Source organism: Coturnix japonica, chromosome 15 (assembly GCF_001577835.2).
Source record: "Coturnix japonica isolate 7356 chromosome 15, Coturnix japonica 2.1, whole genome shotgun sequence".
NCBI lineage: Eukaryota > Metazoa > Chordata > Aves > Galliformes > Phasianidae > Coturnix > Coturnix japonica.
The window spans coordinates 9,832,700-9,850,650 of NC_029530.1; the positions used below are offsets into that span (position 1 = coordinate 9,832,700).

General features: G+C 46.1%; 1 protein-coding gene across 8 annotated transcripts in view; it reads left to right on the top strand.

Moving 5' to 3' along the window:
* The window catches only part of ASCC2 (activating signal cointegrator 1 complex subunit 2), a 31,839-nt gene extending 14,817 nt beyond the window's left edge, over nucleotides 1-17,022 (top strand). For all 8 annotated transcript variants that reach the window (XM_015877984.2, XM_015877987.1, XM_015877983.1 and 5 more), the window contains 13 exons: nucleotides 1,101-1,211; nucleotides 1,542-1,654; nucleotides 3,311-3,385; nucleotides 3,944-4,051; nucleotides 5,083-5,151; nucleotides 5,880-5,954; nucleotides 6,282-6,468; nucleotides 7,005-7,219; nucleotides 9,521-9,640; nucleotides 12,331-12,555; nucleotides 13,669-13,777; nucleotides 14,303-14,379; nucleotides 14,874-17,022. In XM_015877984.2, coding sequence (XP_015733470.1) covers nucleotides 1,101-1,211; nucleotides 1,542-1,654; nucleotides 3,311-3,385; nucleotides 3,944-4,051; nucleotides 5,083-5,151; nucleotides 5,880-5,954; nucleotides 6,282-6,468; nucleotides 7,005-7,219; nucleotides 9,521-9,640; nucleotides 12,331-12,555; nucleotides 13,669-13,777; nucleotides 14,303-14,379; nucleotides 14,874-15,042 — 1,653 coding nt within the window. In that variant the 3' untranslated portion in view covers nucleotides 15,043-17,022. The remainder of the gene's footprint in view (nucleotides 1-1,100; nucleotides 1,212-1,541; nucleotides 1,655-3,310; nucleotides 3,386-3,943; nucleotides 4,052-5,082; nucleotides 5,152-5,879; nucleotides 5,955-6,281; nucleotides 6,469-7,004; nucleotides 7,220-9,520; nucleotides 9,641-12,330; nucleotides 12,556-13,668; nucleotides 13,778-14,302; nucleotides 14,380-14,873) is intronic.
* The last annotated feature ends 929 nt before the right edge of the window (nucleotides 17,023-17,951 follow it).

Below are 17,951 nucleotides of genomic sequence, written 5' to 3' on the forward strand. Positions count from 1 at the left end.
TGTCGTGTTTATGCCCTCAAAAAACTCACCTAAAATAGACAAAGGCAGAAAATCTCTTACCCCAAATCACCTGTAATATCACTTGGCTTTTTGAAAGCCCCCATTCTCCTTTCTTTGCGTATGTTAAACCTTTAGAAATAGATTTCAGAGATGATATCACATTTTAAAGATATTCCAGGATGCAAGACTGGACCTTCAAAGGAATTACTGTGGAAGACAGCAAAGATTCCATTTGCTGTTTGTACTATACCACATCAGAGCAGTTATTCTGCAGAATGCTGGTTTCTTTACTGTATGCTTTGGTAATCACTGCAGAGTAATACCAGTGCATCTCGCATGTATGGATGTAACAGCTCAAAAGATGCATCATCACTGATCCATTAAACTATTTATGTACTTAACTTTCTGATGAAAGAACTTGATACCTCTGCAGATCTGGGAGTGTATGTGCCCATTGGGATAGTAATATTAACCTCAGGTATGCAACTCTGGTACTTCTAGCCAGCTTTTCATGTACCTCTGGGAGGAGGGTTTGACAGATCTCCAAAGCTACCAATGTAGGAAATTTCCCAGAATGGTTGAGGTTGGCAGGGATTTGCTTTTAACCTACACCAGAGGTTATTAGTAATCTTGAACCTAATTCTGTTTGCTTCTTCTGGAATTCTTCATTTATATCCAAGAACCCCCAAATCTCTTCTGCTAACCTCGGAGGAGAGGGTGAGAGGGCTTTGGAACCAGCTAATAAGCATGTGGCGGTGTTGACTTCTAAGTCCCACTGCTCAAGAGAGCATCACATGCCGGGTGATCTCTCAGTGTTGGCCTTGGTAGACCTTTTCTTGCCTAGTGAGGGATGTATGTTATAGCTACAGTCCCTTTCTCAATGCCAGTGACATGCACAGCTGCATTTGAACTGCTTTCAGCTCTCATGGAGTTTGAGAAGCAGTGTGGTCCTTCTGCTGTTACCTGCAATACTCTGTTGTGGCTTTCATCATACAACTTCGTGCTACTGTTTGGAGATGGTCATGTGTTGCATAGATGAACACAGAAGTGGTTGTTAGTAAGTCTGTTGGTTTCAACACTGTCCTGTTCTCTTGACCTAGGTGTTCAGCAATATTTTGCAGAAGTGTGGCCTGCAGTGTGAAGGAGCCTCTGCTGAGCCCCAGAAATTGGAAGAAAGAGTGAATGTGACCCCAGGGAACATGCCCGTCCAGGTAGAACCACTGCTCTGTGCACTTTGCTGTTTGTCATCCTGTAAACTGAATGGTCCGTGCAGTACTGACACCACAGAGGGTCATTCTGTTCCCAAACAGCTCATACAGCACATGTCACTGTTTAATTGCTTGGCATATGATTTGATGATAAAGCCTTTCCAATGTGAGTTTCCTGCTTTGCTCTTGTGCATTTCAAGCACATCCACTGTATCACGTATCCTACAGTCAAGAAAAAGATTTAATCTGAATCTGATGCATCCCTGTCAGAGTGGGTTATACTGTGTACTTAGTGTGGTTTTTTCCTTTCACTGACTGTTGATTCTCTCTCAGGAGCTGAAGGATATTGTGCTGTACCTGTGTGACACTTGCACAACACTCTGGGCATTTCTTGATGTCTTCCCATTGGCTTGCCAGACCTTTCAAAAACACGAGTTTTGCTACAGGTACGTCTTGGGCTGCAGATGGTTTATTCTGGTCAGTTAAAAATACAGAGTGTTCAGCAGGATCTTGCCCCAGTGTCTTCATTATTAATTGCTCAGATTTAATGCAGCTGAGGAGTGCCAAGTTCAGGCTGATGGGAACACACAGGTTCCCAATAAATAAATTATTATAGAGATGTCTATAGTTTCTGCTAAGTGTTTACCTTCGTCATTGCCCATGAGACAGTCAACCATGGCAATTTCAAATCCCATCTGAACAGTACTCAGTGTCCTTTGGAAGGAATGAGCAGAAAAAAATGTGGATGGAAAGAGCTTCTTGCCATAGGACATGAAGAAGGGGAAGGAGGAAGTTTCTGAAGTGATAGACTGTCAGGGTCTGAGAAGAAAATTTTTTGCTTGATGTTTAACCTAAGTTTTATGCTAGAGAATATCACTGAGCTTTGGCAAAGGCTGAGCACATGGGAAAGGATAACAAGGCAGCACTGCCACAGATGGGCTGACAGCTAATTCCCTGACCAACTCTAGTTTGCAGTGCAGTGAGGCAGGAGCCAGGTTGGTCACAAGGTCCAGACAGCAGAGTGCTCCCACATGGACTGCAAGTCCTTGAGTGATGCTTCCCCAACTTGCCCCTGGTGTTCCAAGCTGCAGGACTGTCTCATAGAGACTTGCCACAACCACTTTTGTGTAGCACCAACTGAGATATTAATTTGTTGTCCTTATTTCCCCTTCTTTATTTGTTTGTTAGCGCAAATGAGCTCATTTTTTACTGTTACTTCTGATCATGTTGCAGACCTCTGAAGTCTCGCAGCTGCCAGTGGTTTGTGGACCACAGGCTGAGTAATGCTGCTGCTCCAGGTTGTGTGGGTTTCTCTTCTCTTAGATGTTGTCAAGTTGGTTATTGAGACAAGAGCAGATTGGTGGACTGCTGGTGGCTGTTTGAATTGGCAGGCAGGGCTGCTTACGTGCTTGATTACTCGGAGCAGTAAAGCCTTTTGCTTTTCGTTTTGCTGTTGATGTCAGAGACGTGCTAAAATACTCTTAATCTTTGCCATGGGTCAAGTGCAACATTTTTATTACTTCCCAATATGGACTGCTTATTGGGTCTTTGGAGTGTGGGGAGGGAAAACTGACTTACACGTCCTACTTTTGAAACCTCTCTGATTCCAAATCTGTTGGCACCTGGTCGTTTCTCTCATTGACTAAAAGTATCAACCAGCTTCTGCTACATTTGCCTCAAGGATACTCATTTAAGGTGTTTGCCTCTTAATATATGACATGGATATCATGTTGCTGGTGGAGCAGCTCTATGCAAAGTGCTGTAACAGCGAGCTGCTCATCAAGCAGTGCTGGATGTTATTCTGAGGCCGATCTCAGCTGAGGATATTGTTCTTCTGAGCAGCAGGGAGATGCTTTTCAAATACATTGCTTTGCCTCCTCAAGGTATCTTCAAAGATACCTTGTTGGCTTCCTCAGGCTGCTGCTCTTTGTCTGTTGTGTATTTGCTTCCGTCAGTTTCATGGAGCAAATAACAAAACAGTAATGCTAACGAGTACTGCTAGTGAGGAGAGCTTAATGAAATTAACCGGTTGAATTTGTATTCTAGCAAGGGATTTTGCAACCATCCATTGCCAGTTACTGTTGTGTTGCCCCTTTCTACAGGTTAGCATCATTCTATGAACTGGCAATTCCTGAGCTGGAGTCTGCAATTAAGAAGAGGCATTATGAAGATAACAGGTAAAAACCGCTGTGAAGACTCACCTCTTCTTTTCAATATGACTCTTGCAGGGCTTATTTAAAAAAGCACTTTGTGCTGCTTTGCCCACTGTTGCAGAGCTGTTTCCATCTTTTTTTACGCTGCTTCAGAGAGCTCCGAGGAGGCAGCTTTTCTAATTCCAAATTTTCCTGGGCAGTGGGGTGACTAATGGTTTCTTTCAGTGCTGTCTGAGAAGAACCTTGATGGGAGATGCATCCAAATTGTAACAAAGTGTGAGAACATGAATGATATCTCTGTGTGGATGGGTCTCCTTGTTTTTCAAAGCACAGGCTATGCTGGTGCATTTGATCTATCATTTGTCTAGCTGTCAGGACAATTTGCTATTGAGAGCAACTTCATTTAGAGCGCGGGTTTTCTTTAATGAGTATGAAATGGCTCTCATCTCTGGTCATCACAGCAAAGAAAGAATTCAGCTAATGAAATTCCTCCTCTAGAGGGATAACTCTGGAGGAAAGGAGCACTGAAGATTTGAATTCCTTGTGCTTGCACCAACAATGTGATCTTTACTCTCTCTGCAGTGTTTATGCTGATTTGTGGAGGAGAATTTCACATTCCAGGAAAAAGGTGATGGAAGCCTTTCACATCCTCATAAATCAAGTGTGTCTGCAGCCCATCTTAGAGAGCAGGTATTGGCACGTGGGTTTTGTGGTACTGTTCAGTTATTTGATCACCACTGTGGGGGAAAATTTCTCTTGGCTTCTGATTTACTGGAGAAAACAGACAGTGTAGGAGCTGTGCCCAAAGATGCTTCCTGATATCAGAAGCCTCTTGTCCTGCACAGCAGGAGTGTCCCAGAGGAAACAATATGAACTGGTACTGGATTGGTGAATTACTGCCCCATCAAACTGAGTTAAGGTACACGGTCCAGTCGGTTTGCTAACCTCACTTTATGGCTAAACTGCAAATTCTAATGTTGTGTGTAGGCACCTTGCCTGAGATACTATAGTAGAAATAATGCAGTTCTACAGATCATTGAAAGCAGTGTTTTTAAACCCCCTGCTGTGTGCAGGGTCACCAACCAACAGACCAGGCTGCCCAGAGCCACATCCAGCCTGGCCTTCAATGCCTGCAGGGATGGGGCATCCACAGCCTCCTTGGGCAACCTGTTCCAGTTTTCTAGATTGCTGGTCTCTGTAGCTCTCATTCAGCATTTCCTTAACACTGATCCAGCACAGAGGTCATTCTGTCTTGCTGTGACACTTGGTGCACCAGCAGCAATGGAAAGTGTAGAAGTTGTAACAGAAAGATTGCAAGAGGAACTTGCTTGGCATCTCTTCCTGCGTGAGTGAGCACATACTATCTGGGAGGTTCACTGATATAATCCCAATAAGATGGTGCAATTGCAAAAATACTACACACCCTTTTCTGCTTATTGCAAGTCTGTTTAGGCATCAGATGGTTTGTCAGTCAGAAGCCTTGAAATTGTAACTGTGGTAACACTTTGGATCTAGCTGGCTGAAATGCTTGCTAAAGCCATAAAAGAACTGTGTTCCCATTGGACCCTTAGCGTCTATGAAAGCAAAGACTAAAATCTGTTTTCAAATGTGATTTTGCCTTGATGTATGAAGCGTTATTGGTTTGGCTAGTGAGCAGGATTGTGCAATGTGAAAGTCCTAACACTGAGTTTTCCACTCTGTTGTGCCATTGTTTTCTGCAGCTGTGAGAATATTCAGCCTTACATTGAAGAGTTCCTACAGATCTTTACATCGGTACTTCAGGAAAGAAGGTGAGTGTGGCTGAAAGAGGCCCACAGGAACGGGCAGCTTGCCTTCCCTTTCCATCTTTTACAGCAGAATTGCCTGAGACATTATTATGAGGGGTTATGATGCATTTGGGAGTTAGAAATCACTCTAACTAGTTGAGAGAGCTGCTGTGAGAGGGTTTCAAACTGCGGTACGGACTTCATTGTAAAGATGAGGAGGAATGCTGTGTGACGCTGAAGAATGTTATTCTTCACTCTCTTTAATCCAGGCTTTCAAAGCGAAGGATAGCAATTTAGCTATTAGCTGCCTTGATGAGTTAGGCTGTTATTACTAATTTGTACTTCTCAACTGGGGTGACCAAACCAGGAAGATACTAAGTGCTAATGCTGAAGATGCTAAGTAAATGGCAGGACTGGGAATTGGATCCTGTCATCCTGGCGTTGCAGGCATTCGGATCACATCCAAATCATAAATCACGTTTTCTGTATGATGCCACACTAGGTTACAGTCTTAAACATCACGAGGAGCGTTACAACTGGGTGTGATGGGTTACAGGGAAGTGTTGCTGCAGTACAGTGGAATCAAAGTCAGGGTAATGCATGCTGTAATTCTGCATTGGGTGGGAGACTGTATGTGTTCCCACCTGAGCAATGAGACAGTCAGAGTAGCATAGCAGGGATGGCAGCATGTAACAGGCCTGCAGGTAATGTTTTCTCTAATTCAACTGATTAAACTTGCTTTGCATTGTTAGATTTCTCCGTGACTATGATGAGCTGTTTCCAGTTGAAGATGATGTCAGTCTGCTCCAGCAGGCTTCCTCCACGCTGTATCCTTTGCTCTCACCTCAGGGACTGGCAAACCTGAATGCTCTTAGATTCCTTTATGCTGGTGGCATTTCTGCTGTTGCTGCCTCTGGCTAACCTGCATGGCTGGCAGTAAAAGATGGAAACTTTTAACTTTAAAAAAAGGAGAGAAGAATCTCAGAATCACTGATTGGCTATAATTGGAGGGGAAGGGACCTCTGGAGGCCATCTGGTCCAGCCCTATAGAGGCACAGGCTTGAGAGTTACTGAAAAATGCACAGTTGTTTCAAGGTGAGGTCAGAATATGTGCATCTAGAACATGAGAAATGTCCTTAATGCTGTTCTCTTAGAGATGAGACCAGGACAGCATATATCCTCCAGGCAGTGGAAAGTGCATGGGAAGGTGTAGACAGGAAAAAAGCACAAGTCGTTCAAGATCCAGCATCACCAGCAGCGTGTAATGGAGCATCAGCAATGGTGGAAAGTTCCACTGAGGAAAGAGAAGAGCTCAGGGCTGCGTATGCATTGGAAGATGAGGTGGGTAGGGCACTTCTCTGTCCTCGTTTTATTCATCTTTGAAGAGAGGATTGGTTTGCTCAACTTTTGGGGTTGCATGAAATATAGTTTCATTTCTTACCTTCACTAAATTTAAGTGCTAAATTGAAACAAAGAATAGAACTGTACTGCATCCTGCCTCCTCCTTTGAGCACGTTCCTCCTGACTCCTGTTGGCTTGGTTTTCCTGTTGCTGTGGTTTATTCAAATACTGCATTTTATCACTGTAGTTCAGGTGCACGATTTTTTTAAACACAAAGTTCTTACATTATTTCATGTTTCTTCAGTGTATCCCTGCTGACAAAAACAGTTGTGTACCTGTGTGCCCAGCTCTGCTGTAGATCTTATGCAGTATAAACAGCTTGGCTGATTTTTCTTCTTCAGATTTCAGCCTTTGAATTCTTTGTGTTTAAATGTTGATAACCCAGACCGCTTCCTTTCCTTTTTCAATATGTGTCTACCTTTCCTCATCTGCTGCTTCTTTCCAATAATGCCACTCATTCTGCTTGGTTTATACAGTGTGCTGGTGCAGCTGCTGCACCTGCTCCCAAGGTGTCAGGGGTGGAGCTGGACTCTCTGATCTCTCAAGTGAAAGACCTGCTGCCAGACCTTGGGGAGGGCTTCATCCTGGCCTGCCTGGAAGAGTACAGTTACAATGCAGAGCAAGTGATCAACAACATCCTTGAAGATAAGCTGGTGCCATTCTTGGCTAAACTGGACCGAACCATGCAAAGGTTTGGGGCAGGACTTTGGCACTTTTGTTTTCATATTGTGGATTAATATCCTTCTTTTTGAAGGTTAGACACCTCCTGCAAAAGAGTTCTAAGAAGTTGCATGTATATTTTCTTAGGGTAAATAGCTGCAGGGTAAGCTTCTCTTTGCTGGATGCTGCTGACTTTTTGCCCTCGTTGTGCACTTGCAGAGAATGGGAACATAAACTGTAAAATGGATGGGAGTATTAACTTGTAGGTGAGCTTAGGAAGGGCAATATAGATGAGTGGACAGTGAGGTGGATTGAGAACTGTGTGACTGGCAGAGTTCAGAGCGTTGTTATCAGTGGCACAGTCTGGTTGGAAGCCATGGGGTTGGTACCAGGTCTGGTCTCATTTAACACCTTCATGCATGACCTGAATGAAGGGATGGAGTGCACCTTCAGCAAGTTGAAGGCTGAGAGTTGGGTGGAGAGGAACCTGGTGAGGTTCAACAAGGGAAGTGCAGAATCCTACACCTAGGGAGGAATAACTCCTCCCCTCTGCTCTGTGCTGGAGAGTCCACAGCTGCAGCACTGTGTCCAGTTCTGGGCTCACCACTGGAGCTGGTGGAGAGAGTTCAGCATGGGGAACAGCAGACTGCGAAGGGATCTCATCAATGCCTATAAATATCTAAGGGGCAGTGTTGAGAGGATGGGGCCTGGGCTCTTTTCAGTGGTGCCCAGTGACAGGACAAGGGGCAGTGGGCACAAACTGGAACACAGGAAGTTCCACCTGAACATGAGAAAGGACTTCTTGGCTTCGAGGGTGATGCAGCACCGGAATAATCTGTCCAGATGTGGCAGAATCTCCTCCTCTGGAGGTATTCAAAACCCACCTGGATGGTTTCCTGTGCAACCTGCTTTATCAGTGGGGTTGGACTTGCGGAGCTCCAGAGGTCCCTTCCAACCCCTATGATTCTGTTCAGTGTTTCAGCACAGCAGATGCTGGGTCATGTTTTGTGATTGAAGACAAAAACACTCGTCCATTAAATGCTTAAAAAGAGCTATTAAAATTCCACCATGGGGACACTGTTTTAATCTGGGCTGGCCAGCACTATGATGTTGTGTGCTAAAGGTATTTTGCTGCAGAAGACAGGGTCATAGGTGTGAAGGTGCCAGCTGTCCTGCAGGAAAGGGCATCTTCAGCAGAACCAGTTCAGCTGGAATTCAGTCTGTAGGATAAAATACAGTATTTGAAAGAGTTTGGAGTTAAGGCAGGGGAACGAATGAAAAATGAACTGGAAGTGGCAATTCAGATTCATTTGTAGATACTCCATGACAAAGTTGCCAAGTTTTTGTTTGCTTCTCTGGGTTGTGCTTGGGATGTAGGGTTTGTAGCTGACAGTGGGATTGAGCTGTTAGAGTTGTGTGCAGCTGTTAGCTCATGTTTGTGCTGCAGCAGCAGTTCTCGCCTGAGTGTCAGGATGCGAATGTGCTGTTTGTTCCCATTTCACGGAGGAGCGGGCAGACTGTCTCATTGTTGCACTGAAAAAGGAAAACCGTCTTTATCAGAGGAGTGACGTAAAAAAAAACTGAGTTCTGCAACAATCTTCGTGCTCTCAGAGTCGGATCTGCTGACTTGGACACAAATGATGTGGGTGGATTTTTGGAAGGTGGTTGTTTTCCTGCTGGTACTGCAAAGCCAGCAGTTCCAGAAGATAGAGTTGGATGGGGCTGGGCTTTTTTTTCCCCCTTGCATTTTGAAACAAAACTGTCATTTCAGTGGCAAATGTAGGATTTTGATCACTGCTGAGTTTAGAAGTGTGAACACAGCAGTGTTTTCAGCTGCCCAGCTGAGCGAACAGTACCAACAGAATGAATGTAAGGACAGTGAGTTTGGGGCTTGCAAATTGAACAAACATAACCTGGAACTCTGAGATAGAATTAAGAAGGAGCCGTAGGGAGATAAATATCCTGAGTGCAACAACAGGGCACTACTGGGACTTGTAGCACAGTGTAATCCATCATACTTAGATCTTGGCTTTACTGAATTGGGATTTTGAGACCAGCCCATTGTGTTATCCATACTTGGGTATGGCTGCACTTATTCTTTTAGTGATCAGATTTTGATATCTGCAAATTCCTTTAGTTTCCCCAGGAAGATAGGTGTGAAAAACCTTTCTGCATGTGCTGTTGTGCAGCAGTGAGCTGAAGGGATTGCAGTCCTGGTGTGGATCATGGTGTGCTGTGGGTGCCTGCAAGGCCAACAGCACAAACCAAGGGGAGGACGTGGTCTTCTTCAGCTTCACCTCTGCTTCCATTCTCTTATTTGTTCATTTTACAGACAGCCGAAGCCAGACCCTACACCTTTGGTCACTGCTCGCTGCAATGTTTTCCAGAATGATGAGTTTGATGTGTTCAGCAGGGATTCAGTGGATGTTTCTCGGATACAGAAAGGCAAGCGGTGAGTATCGTGTATCCTCATTAACCCCATCTGTCAGGAGAAATAAATACCTGGGAGCCTACACATTTATCCCTGTTCTCACAGTCCTCCTGCAGGAATTGGCTGGCAGGACTGTGCCTTATCAGAAATGTTCCCCACCTGTTTACTCTCTTGCTTTGGGAAAGTAAAATCGAACGCTACAAGGAGATTGGTTTCCATTTAGTGTTTTTCCTAATTGCCTTTTTCTCTGTGCTCTGCTGGCAGCTGCTCTGCCAAGCTCGTTTGTAATGTTGTGCTTTTTCATCTTGGTGCTAAACTTACACTGAAGAACGAACCTGAAAAGCAGCCATCTCTACTGGGCTGCAATTGTGACTCGAAGATAAAGCAGTGATTTGTTCTAAATACAAGGGAAGTCTCAATATCCATCCGCTCCACAATCTGATAACACCCGGTAGCTTAGACTCCTCTGCTTCCATTGTTGTTCCTGCTTCTGTAAGCTTGCTGTGAAGGGCATTTGCTGTACTTTCTGCCTGGCTTGGCATTTTGTTCTGTGCCACACTCCACGCTGATTTCAGCTGGGGCATTGCTTTCTTGGCTCCCACTAACGTCAACTGTATCTCAATAACATGGTTGGTTTGTTTCAGATTCTTTTTGAGCAGTCTTTCATCTAATCAGCTAAGTGCCATCTTTATGTTGGTGTATATTAACAAGGAATGTAAATAAAAGTGTCTGCAGGATGAGCCATGTGACGCTGGAAGCTCCCAGTTAAGGATTCAGTTGCAAAGCTGCATTGAGCTAACAGGAGAAAAACACTTCTGTCCCAAAGCACAGGCAGACAGTTCTCCTTTAAGTACTAGAAGTGGAGCTCCAGCAGTAGTCCTCATTCCATAAACAGGAATCCCAGGTGTCTGTCTAGGTAGCAGAGTTCTCCTGGCGCAGCTGGAGATCTGCATTTGATTCTAGATGCATCCATATATGTGTTTGGTTGGGATTTTTTTGTACTCCTTAAATCTTTTCCTCTCTAAACTCTCTCTGTGTTCAGGGTGCTGTTGCTGCTAAAAGAGCCAGGTGAGGCTGAATCCCATTGTGGCAGCTGCTGTGGGCAGGGACTGTTAATATGAAGGACAAAGCCACACCAGGAAGAGGAGAAAAAGAGGAATGGGGAAATGAATGTAATAGCATATACGTGGTTCTTTGCTGATCTGGAAGAGTGATCACAGCTGTCTCTGCATGTCCAGCCATAATCACTGGCTGAATCTGTCTGCTGAAGTCAGAGCGTGTCCCGAACACCACAGCACTGTAACATTTTCCCACTGTTTTTCCTGGAATTGCTGCCTGAAACGTTTCATTGCAGCTCTTCTGCAGTCATCAGACCAGCTCAGCAGGAAGCAATTATTGCACATTTAGTTCAGTCTCATGCTGAATACCAACATAAGATGTTATCCCAGCCGAGGTATGCGTGAACTAACCACATGCTCTGTAGGGCATTTTGCAGCTAAATTCAGGCATAGAACAGAATGAGTCATAGAAAAGAGGGGAAGCAAATGTATCTACAATGTTAGGTTGTTTTGAGATTCTTAATGAAAGTCAGGCTTCTTTGGATCACTTTCCCAGTGCTTGCTAGACACAAGTCTGCCCATTCTTGATACACAGGAGGTTTGCCTGGGACCTGTCCTTTCTCTGATAGCATCCAGATGTCAAACAGATCACTGATGCATGCTCCTTCTAGGCTCAGAGGGCTGCAAGTTGTCCTGTGAATGCTTGAAAGTGGGTTCCCTATAGCTTTGTTGTCAGCGTGCTGTGATGTGGTGTAGTGCTGTGGTGGTGATGGGTTGGTAGTTGGACCGGATTATCGTAGTGGTCCTTTCCAACCTTAATGATTCTATGAAAAACAGGATTTCAGGGAGTGCTTGTGCACCCTGAGGCATAATATCTCAGTGTCTCTGCTTAAATACCTCTGTCAAACTGCTGTTTCTTGGCCTTCCCTTCTGTCAGATGGCTGTTGGTTGTTGGACTAAGTGTACACACAGTGTGTTGATATACATTAGACCAGAAGCATGGTCTGCTGCTTTGTTCTCCTTTTATTAGTTGTGCTCCTCCATTTCTGCTGCACTTATAATTTTTTGGCCCTTTCCCTCTCCATTCATATTTGGCAACAAACTGAGGTTGCTGAGGTTCTGAACTCTGTGGGAATGTGGCTACGCTGCAGTGTGGTGCAGCCCTGGGCCATGCATGGTTTGTAGCTGTGTGTGCACTGCAGTGAGGCAGTCCTGCAGTGTAGGGTAAGAAGGCGCTCTGTGCCTTGCAGGGCTGTGTTCTAACGTTAGCCCTAACAGCTTGCCATTCAGGATTCATGGGAGTTCCTGTGTTAGATGAATCCTGGCCAAAATTCGGCTCGGATATAATTGCATCTTCTGTTCAAGCTTCTTTTATGTCTCAACTGACTGTGGCATTCTCCAGTTCCTGCTCTATCTGCTGTGCGATCTTACTGGGGTTCTGCTTAGACATAACTTTGTTGCAAGCCAGGAGTAGCAGATTTTAGTAGCTAGATGAACACTCCTGTTATAAAATCAGAGGGAACAGGGAGGCTGAAGTAGTGCTTGTGATGCTTGAGATGGGACTTGTATTGCTTCAACATCCACTTAACAGCAGGGGAAAAAATAACTCACAGAGGAGATCTTTACACCACCTTTCTGTTCCTTGCCATGCAGGAGGGAGAAGGACACAACCAGGAGTCTGCTGAATGACAAGCGCCTGGTGGCTGAGCAGAGGGAACGCTACAGCCAGTACAGTGTGGTTGTGGAGGAGCTGCCCGTGCAGCCAGGAGAAGCTCAGCTCTATGGGGAGGACTATGAGGATGAGTACGATGACACCTATGATGGAAACCAAGTAGGGGCAAATGATGCTGACTCGGACGACGAGCTGATTAGTAGAAGGTAGGTGCTGTGGCTTCAGCAAATGGGAGTTGCCACAAGGTTGTATAAAGCTGTTTGACACTGCTTTGGGTTCTGCTTTCCAGTGAGGACGTTTATGCAGAGGTCCCTGTTTCTCCTCTGTTGGTTGTTAGCTTTCCTGTAGCATGCAGGAAGCTCTCAAACTCCCACGTCTGAATCTGCATTGCTCAGCCATCACCTCAACTCAGTGACCAGATCCAGGAGGGGTCTTTGACACTGTGTTGTAATTTGCACTCCCTTTCTGCTCATAGGATAACTGTCCTGCAGCAGGGGGAGATGGCCTGACTTGAATAATAAGGATGGGGTGTAGCTGGGCTACCAGAATGGCTGGTTAGGAAAGCAAATATCAGAATTGGAGAAATTATACAACTGATGTTTTATTGTGTGCCAGTCCTGTAGGGTTTCTCGTGCTGACTCCTGCGATGGGCTGCACAGCATTCTCAGCTGGAGACAATTAGCTGTTAGTAAACGAAGAGCTGGTTGGACGTGGGTCTTTTGGAATGTTTATACCAGAAATATGAGCTAGAGATAGAAAAGACACGTTTTAAAAGCTGGTTTAACATCTGAAGGTGACCTTTTACATTTTATGTGTTACAGGGATGGCAGTTTTCTACCCTTCTATCTTTGGAGATGCTCTTTTGGAGATTCTTTTGCCTTCCCCCCTCTCCCCCCCCTTTTAAGGTGGGGTGAGGCTTCAATTTAAATCCTTTTTGTGGTATACCTACAGCAGTCTGACCCTCCACTCTTTTCCTTGTTTCATGTGCTCAGTGCTCTCTGCTTCTAGAGATTCAGCAGGCACAATTACCAAAAACCAGGTCTATAGGTTCAAGATACCAGGGGTTGTAGCATTGGTGTGTTTCTGCCAGAGGTTGAGGTTGAGGTTTGGCAGTAGAAGCAAAAGAATCAGTTGTTTCTCTGCTGAAATCCCTTGTGAGGTTCCAGGATTTTAATGACAACCTCACCACCTTTTGAGTTTTTTAAGCTATTGTGGATTTTAGTTATTGAGACATGCAGTGTGGAGTTTAAAATATAGGTTTGTTTGGTGCTTGTGGCTGTGCTCTCCTCACTCTGTACTGTTTGTGTTTCGTTTCTTAGGCCGTTCACAACTCCTCAAGTTCTGAGACTCAAAGGGCAGGAGGAAGGGCAGGAGGAGGAGGAAGAGGAAGAAGAAGAAGAGGAGGAGGTTGAAAAGGAAAGACCGAAGGTGATATTTAGTTTGCGGTTGGAGTTGCATTAAGGTTTATTATATATCACACCTGCTTCACATGTTAGTGACTGCTAGAGATGATGTGGAGCAGATTTTCTCTTTCAAAGAGTGAGCTGCTTTTTGGAACTGCTTCTTCTGCAGTCTGCTGGTCTGTGGGGTGTCCCCTGAGTACAGCTATCTGCTGCTTCCTAGGCTGGCTGTGCTGGAGCAGTGACACTTACTCCATGGAGAGGTTTAATCTCCTTTATTCCATCGACAGACAGTGCCAGCAGAATGCTTTCAGGGTCACTGAGGCTCTGTTGTCGTGGATATACTGGAAATGGTGATATGGATGTGGGAAGCAGTCTGTCAGGTTTTTTATTGAGTGTCACTGACTCCAACCCCACTAACTCTGCCAGAACAGATAATAAATAACGAATGGACTCTCTGTTTTGTGCTCCAGCAGAAGCTCCTGCTCCAGCCCTCTGATGGATGCTGCTGAGCTCACAATAGCACTCACCTCTCCCCTTCTTTCCCACGCAGGACCACTTCGTGCAGGACCCAGCTGTGCTGCGGGAGAGAGCTGAAGCCAGGCGGATGGCTTTCCTTGCCAGGAAGGGGTAAGTCAGTGTCTCCCTCTGCAGGGTGGAACCACGACTCTGCTGTCCTTAGTGAATATCTTGTAGCTGACTCGAATGGTGAAGGATATACCTGTTCCTTAGCATTCCTGTCCTCAGGGTCACCACCACACAGGTGTTAACTTCCCCACCCCACTTTTACTTCCCTGCCAGTTGTGCTGTCTCATTGGATGGGTACATCCCTGTAATGTCATCAGCAGAACCCTGTGCTGGTCAGAGCTTGCAGGGCACAGCTTCCCGGAGCTGAACAGCTCCTGTGGGATTTCAGGGCAGTGCAATAGGTGGCCTGAGCTGACGTGCTCAGTGTGTAGGGCAGCGTCATTGTGGGGCTGATGTGATGCTCAGCGTTTTCAGAAACCTGCAGAGCTGGGCTGAGCCAATGGCTGAACCCCTCATACCCAAGTCTTCCCTTGGGATTGGTGCATTTTCTTCCTTAAGCGTGCTTGTTGTGATGTCCTTCTCCCTCTGTACTCCAGGCACAAGCACGACAGCTCTGCTGTTGTTGGGAACACAAAGGGACACGGGCAGAACCGAGAAACAGTGCAGGAACGAAGGAAGAAGGAAGCAAACAAAAGCACAAGAGCGAATCATAACCGGCGAGTCATGGCTGACAGAAAGCGGAATAAAGGCATGATTCCTTCCTGAAAGCCTTCCCAGGTGCTGCATCAGCCCCAGTCCTCTGCTTGGAGGCAGCTGTGCTCCATTCCCTTGGCCCTCCCTTAGCTCAGGGAGGCTGGGTGCCACATCCAGTACCTGGCCCTTCAGCTCCATGTCAACTGCACATCCCATGGGAGGGCTGCCGCTTCCTGGAGAGGAGCTGCCCTCCATGCACACCGTGGCTGTTCCTCAGCCTGCAGAGAGAGAGATGTGTGTACAACAGAGAGCTGCACCCCAGGTGCATTGCACAAGCTGCACCCACCATTCACTTCTTTTTTGTACTATTTATAACGCGGAGAGTTTTATTTTCATACTGGCTCCTCCTGCCCTCACTGCAGCCCACGGGAGCTTCCAGGCCTTGCAAGGCTTCCTTGGGGCAGCCCTTCCAGCTGCCTGCTCTGCTGTGACGCCTTATCCTGCGGTGAGACTCAAAAGCTGACAGCAAAACTCTTGGGCTGAGCATTGCTCAACACACACACAGGAGTTGAGGTCAGTGAGTCTGTATCGTAACTTTCTGTCCCTCAAGCAAGGCGTGTGGAAAATTGAATGTGCCAATAAATGATCTAAGTCTTGTAGTTGGTGTTTTAGGCTCTAAAGAACTACACTGATCCTGAAGTTGGAGGAGTCTCAGCAATGTGCTGCGTCTGCAGGCAGTGAAATTTGTTTGCTGCTCTGTGTTGGTTTAGTGAAATGAGATCTAGCCACTGAGAGTCGAGATAATTGAAAATCAGGCTCGTGGTATCCAATGCAAGCTGACAGTAACATGGAAATCGGAGATAGCAGGGTCAGAGTCCCTGGGGAGCCACCTCCTCACTAACTGCTTGTCACACTCGGTGAAGCAGAACTGCCCTGATCTTCATGTTTGCTGTTTGGATGCCTGGGAGCTATTAGTAAACAACAGGTTCCTAGTTGCTGAACGGGCTTTTTCCCTGAGGGCCGTCTTTTGTGATGGAGCTGCTCTCTGCATGGAGAGATGTGTGAGTCCTGGAGTTTGCTTTATGACCTGTCTGTAGGTGGGCTGCTGCGCTGTGCCCAGACCTGGACTGCCTGCCCACCAGTCGCTGTTGTCACAGGGTATTTGCATGGTTTTGGAGTGCTCTTTTCTCTTGTGGAGACAAACTTCCGTGTCGGTCATAATTAGGCTTTGCTTGGTTAGTCTATTCCAAACGCCTCCACGTTCTGTGCATTTTGAAGTACACACGTATAGAATAGAGCAGACAAAGCTGCCTGTGCTGGATAAATGAGCCTGGGGCCATGCAGTGTTATACCCACTGCTCCAGGGTACCTCCGCTGCTGCCCTCCCCCTCCAGCACTGCAGCGCACGCTGTAGGCACTGAGGTTGCTGCCTGGTTTTACGCAGAGGGCGGGGACTGTGGGGCTGTAGGATCACTGCTGCTACCAACACCTCTGTGCCAGGCTGCCCTCCTGAGCACAGAAATGTCTGAGCGCACATCGTCCCAAACCTCATAATGACAAGGTGTAGGAGAGAGGGAATTGGGTCTACCAGCTTCCCAAAAATCCGGAGTCGAGGAAAATTACCCCCTGGGAGAACTCTGGTGTTTTATAGCTCCTGTTCTCTGGCTTGAGAGCTTCATTTACTCTCTGCCAGACTGCTACAATACCATCTCCCCTTTCCTAATACTGTATTCATCTTCAGTTCTTGCTTCTAAGAAGCTGCAAATCTCCATCACCTGCTCAGCATAGTGTGAAGCTATCAGCACTGCGGCCAGAACTTGGAGTAAAGCAGCACTTCTACGGTAGGAGATAATCCCAGGAAAGCTTCAAGCTCCTCTTAAGCATCTCTATAAAAGCACAGCTGGGGCTGTGAAAAGTCCTCGTTGTTTTTCTGCTCAAAAACAAGCACAATGTTTTTAAGTCCCTTTAATGTTCTTACAGTAAACGTTTTTACTCCTGTCTGGCACATATTTACAAACCCAATAAAGCTGCTTTCATTAGTGCTGGCTGTAATTTGCACTGCCTCATCCATTGCTAAAATTGCTGCTTATTAGTGAGAATATAGTAAGGAGGGAGAGATGTGTTTTTATAGGTCTTCCAGCAGCAGGCTTGGAATAGAGGGAAAATGGGAAGAGCAGGAGCTGGTTTCTGCCAGCGCTCCCTGGAGTAATTCTGTTTTAATTGAATCATTAACCCACACGGTATCCTAATAGCCCTTCCTCATGAAGAAGATGTTGGAAATGGCCACTGGGAACAGGGGTTGACCTTTGAGAGGAGGTGCTGAGAATTACTCGGTTCCCCGTGAGAGCAGAGACACGAATGCTTCTTGTAGAGCTACGTGATTGCTGTCCATTCTCAGCAGCTCTGCTGCAATCTGAGGGGACGGAGGCAGGCTGACAGCAGACAGGGCAAGTTTCCTAACAGTTCAGCTCTACAGAGCACCCAGAGAGCCACAAGGCACTGAAATAGACAGCAGTGTCATCTGCAGCCTGTTCTGTGCCTGTGGTGACAGGTAGAGTCACACGAGATCCCCATTCATACTACTCAGCTCCCCCAGCACACAGCAGGATGGGGAGGCAGTTCTCTCACTGCTTAAGGCAGCAGCATTAGAGCTGCAGCTGTGGAATAATTAGAAGCCAAGAATCAGCAGAGCTCTGCGTTAAAGAAAGCTAAAATGATTTAGAGAAGACCTCGTGGATGTAGTCATTTACTTTCCTTTGAGTATGATTAGAGGAAAGCAGGCAGCTCCTTACCCCTGTTTGAGTTCTCACTGGGCAGAAGCCAGCAGTGCTTAGTGGACCTCAACCATGTAAGTGTGTGCTTTCACACTGCCCTGAGCAGAGCTTGCTTTCCTACAGCATCCTGAAAATAAGGTTTGGGGCTTTCCACTTTGTTCTGCATTTCACAGGTAGGGAGGAGCTGCAGGCAGAACAAAGGACAAG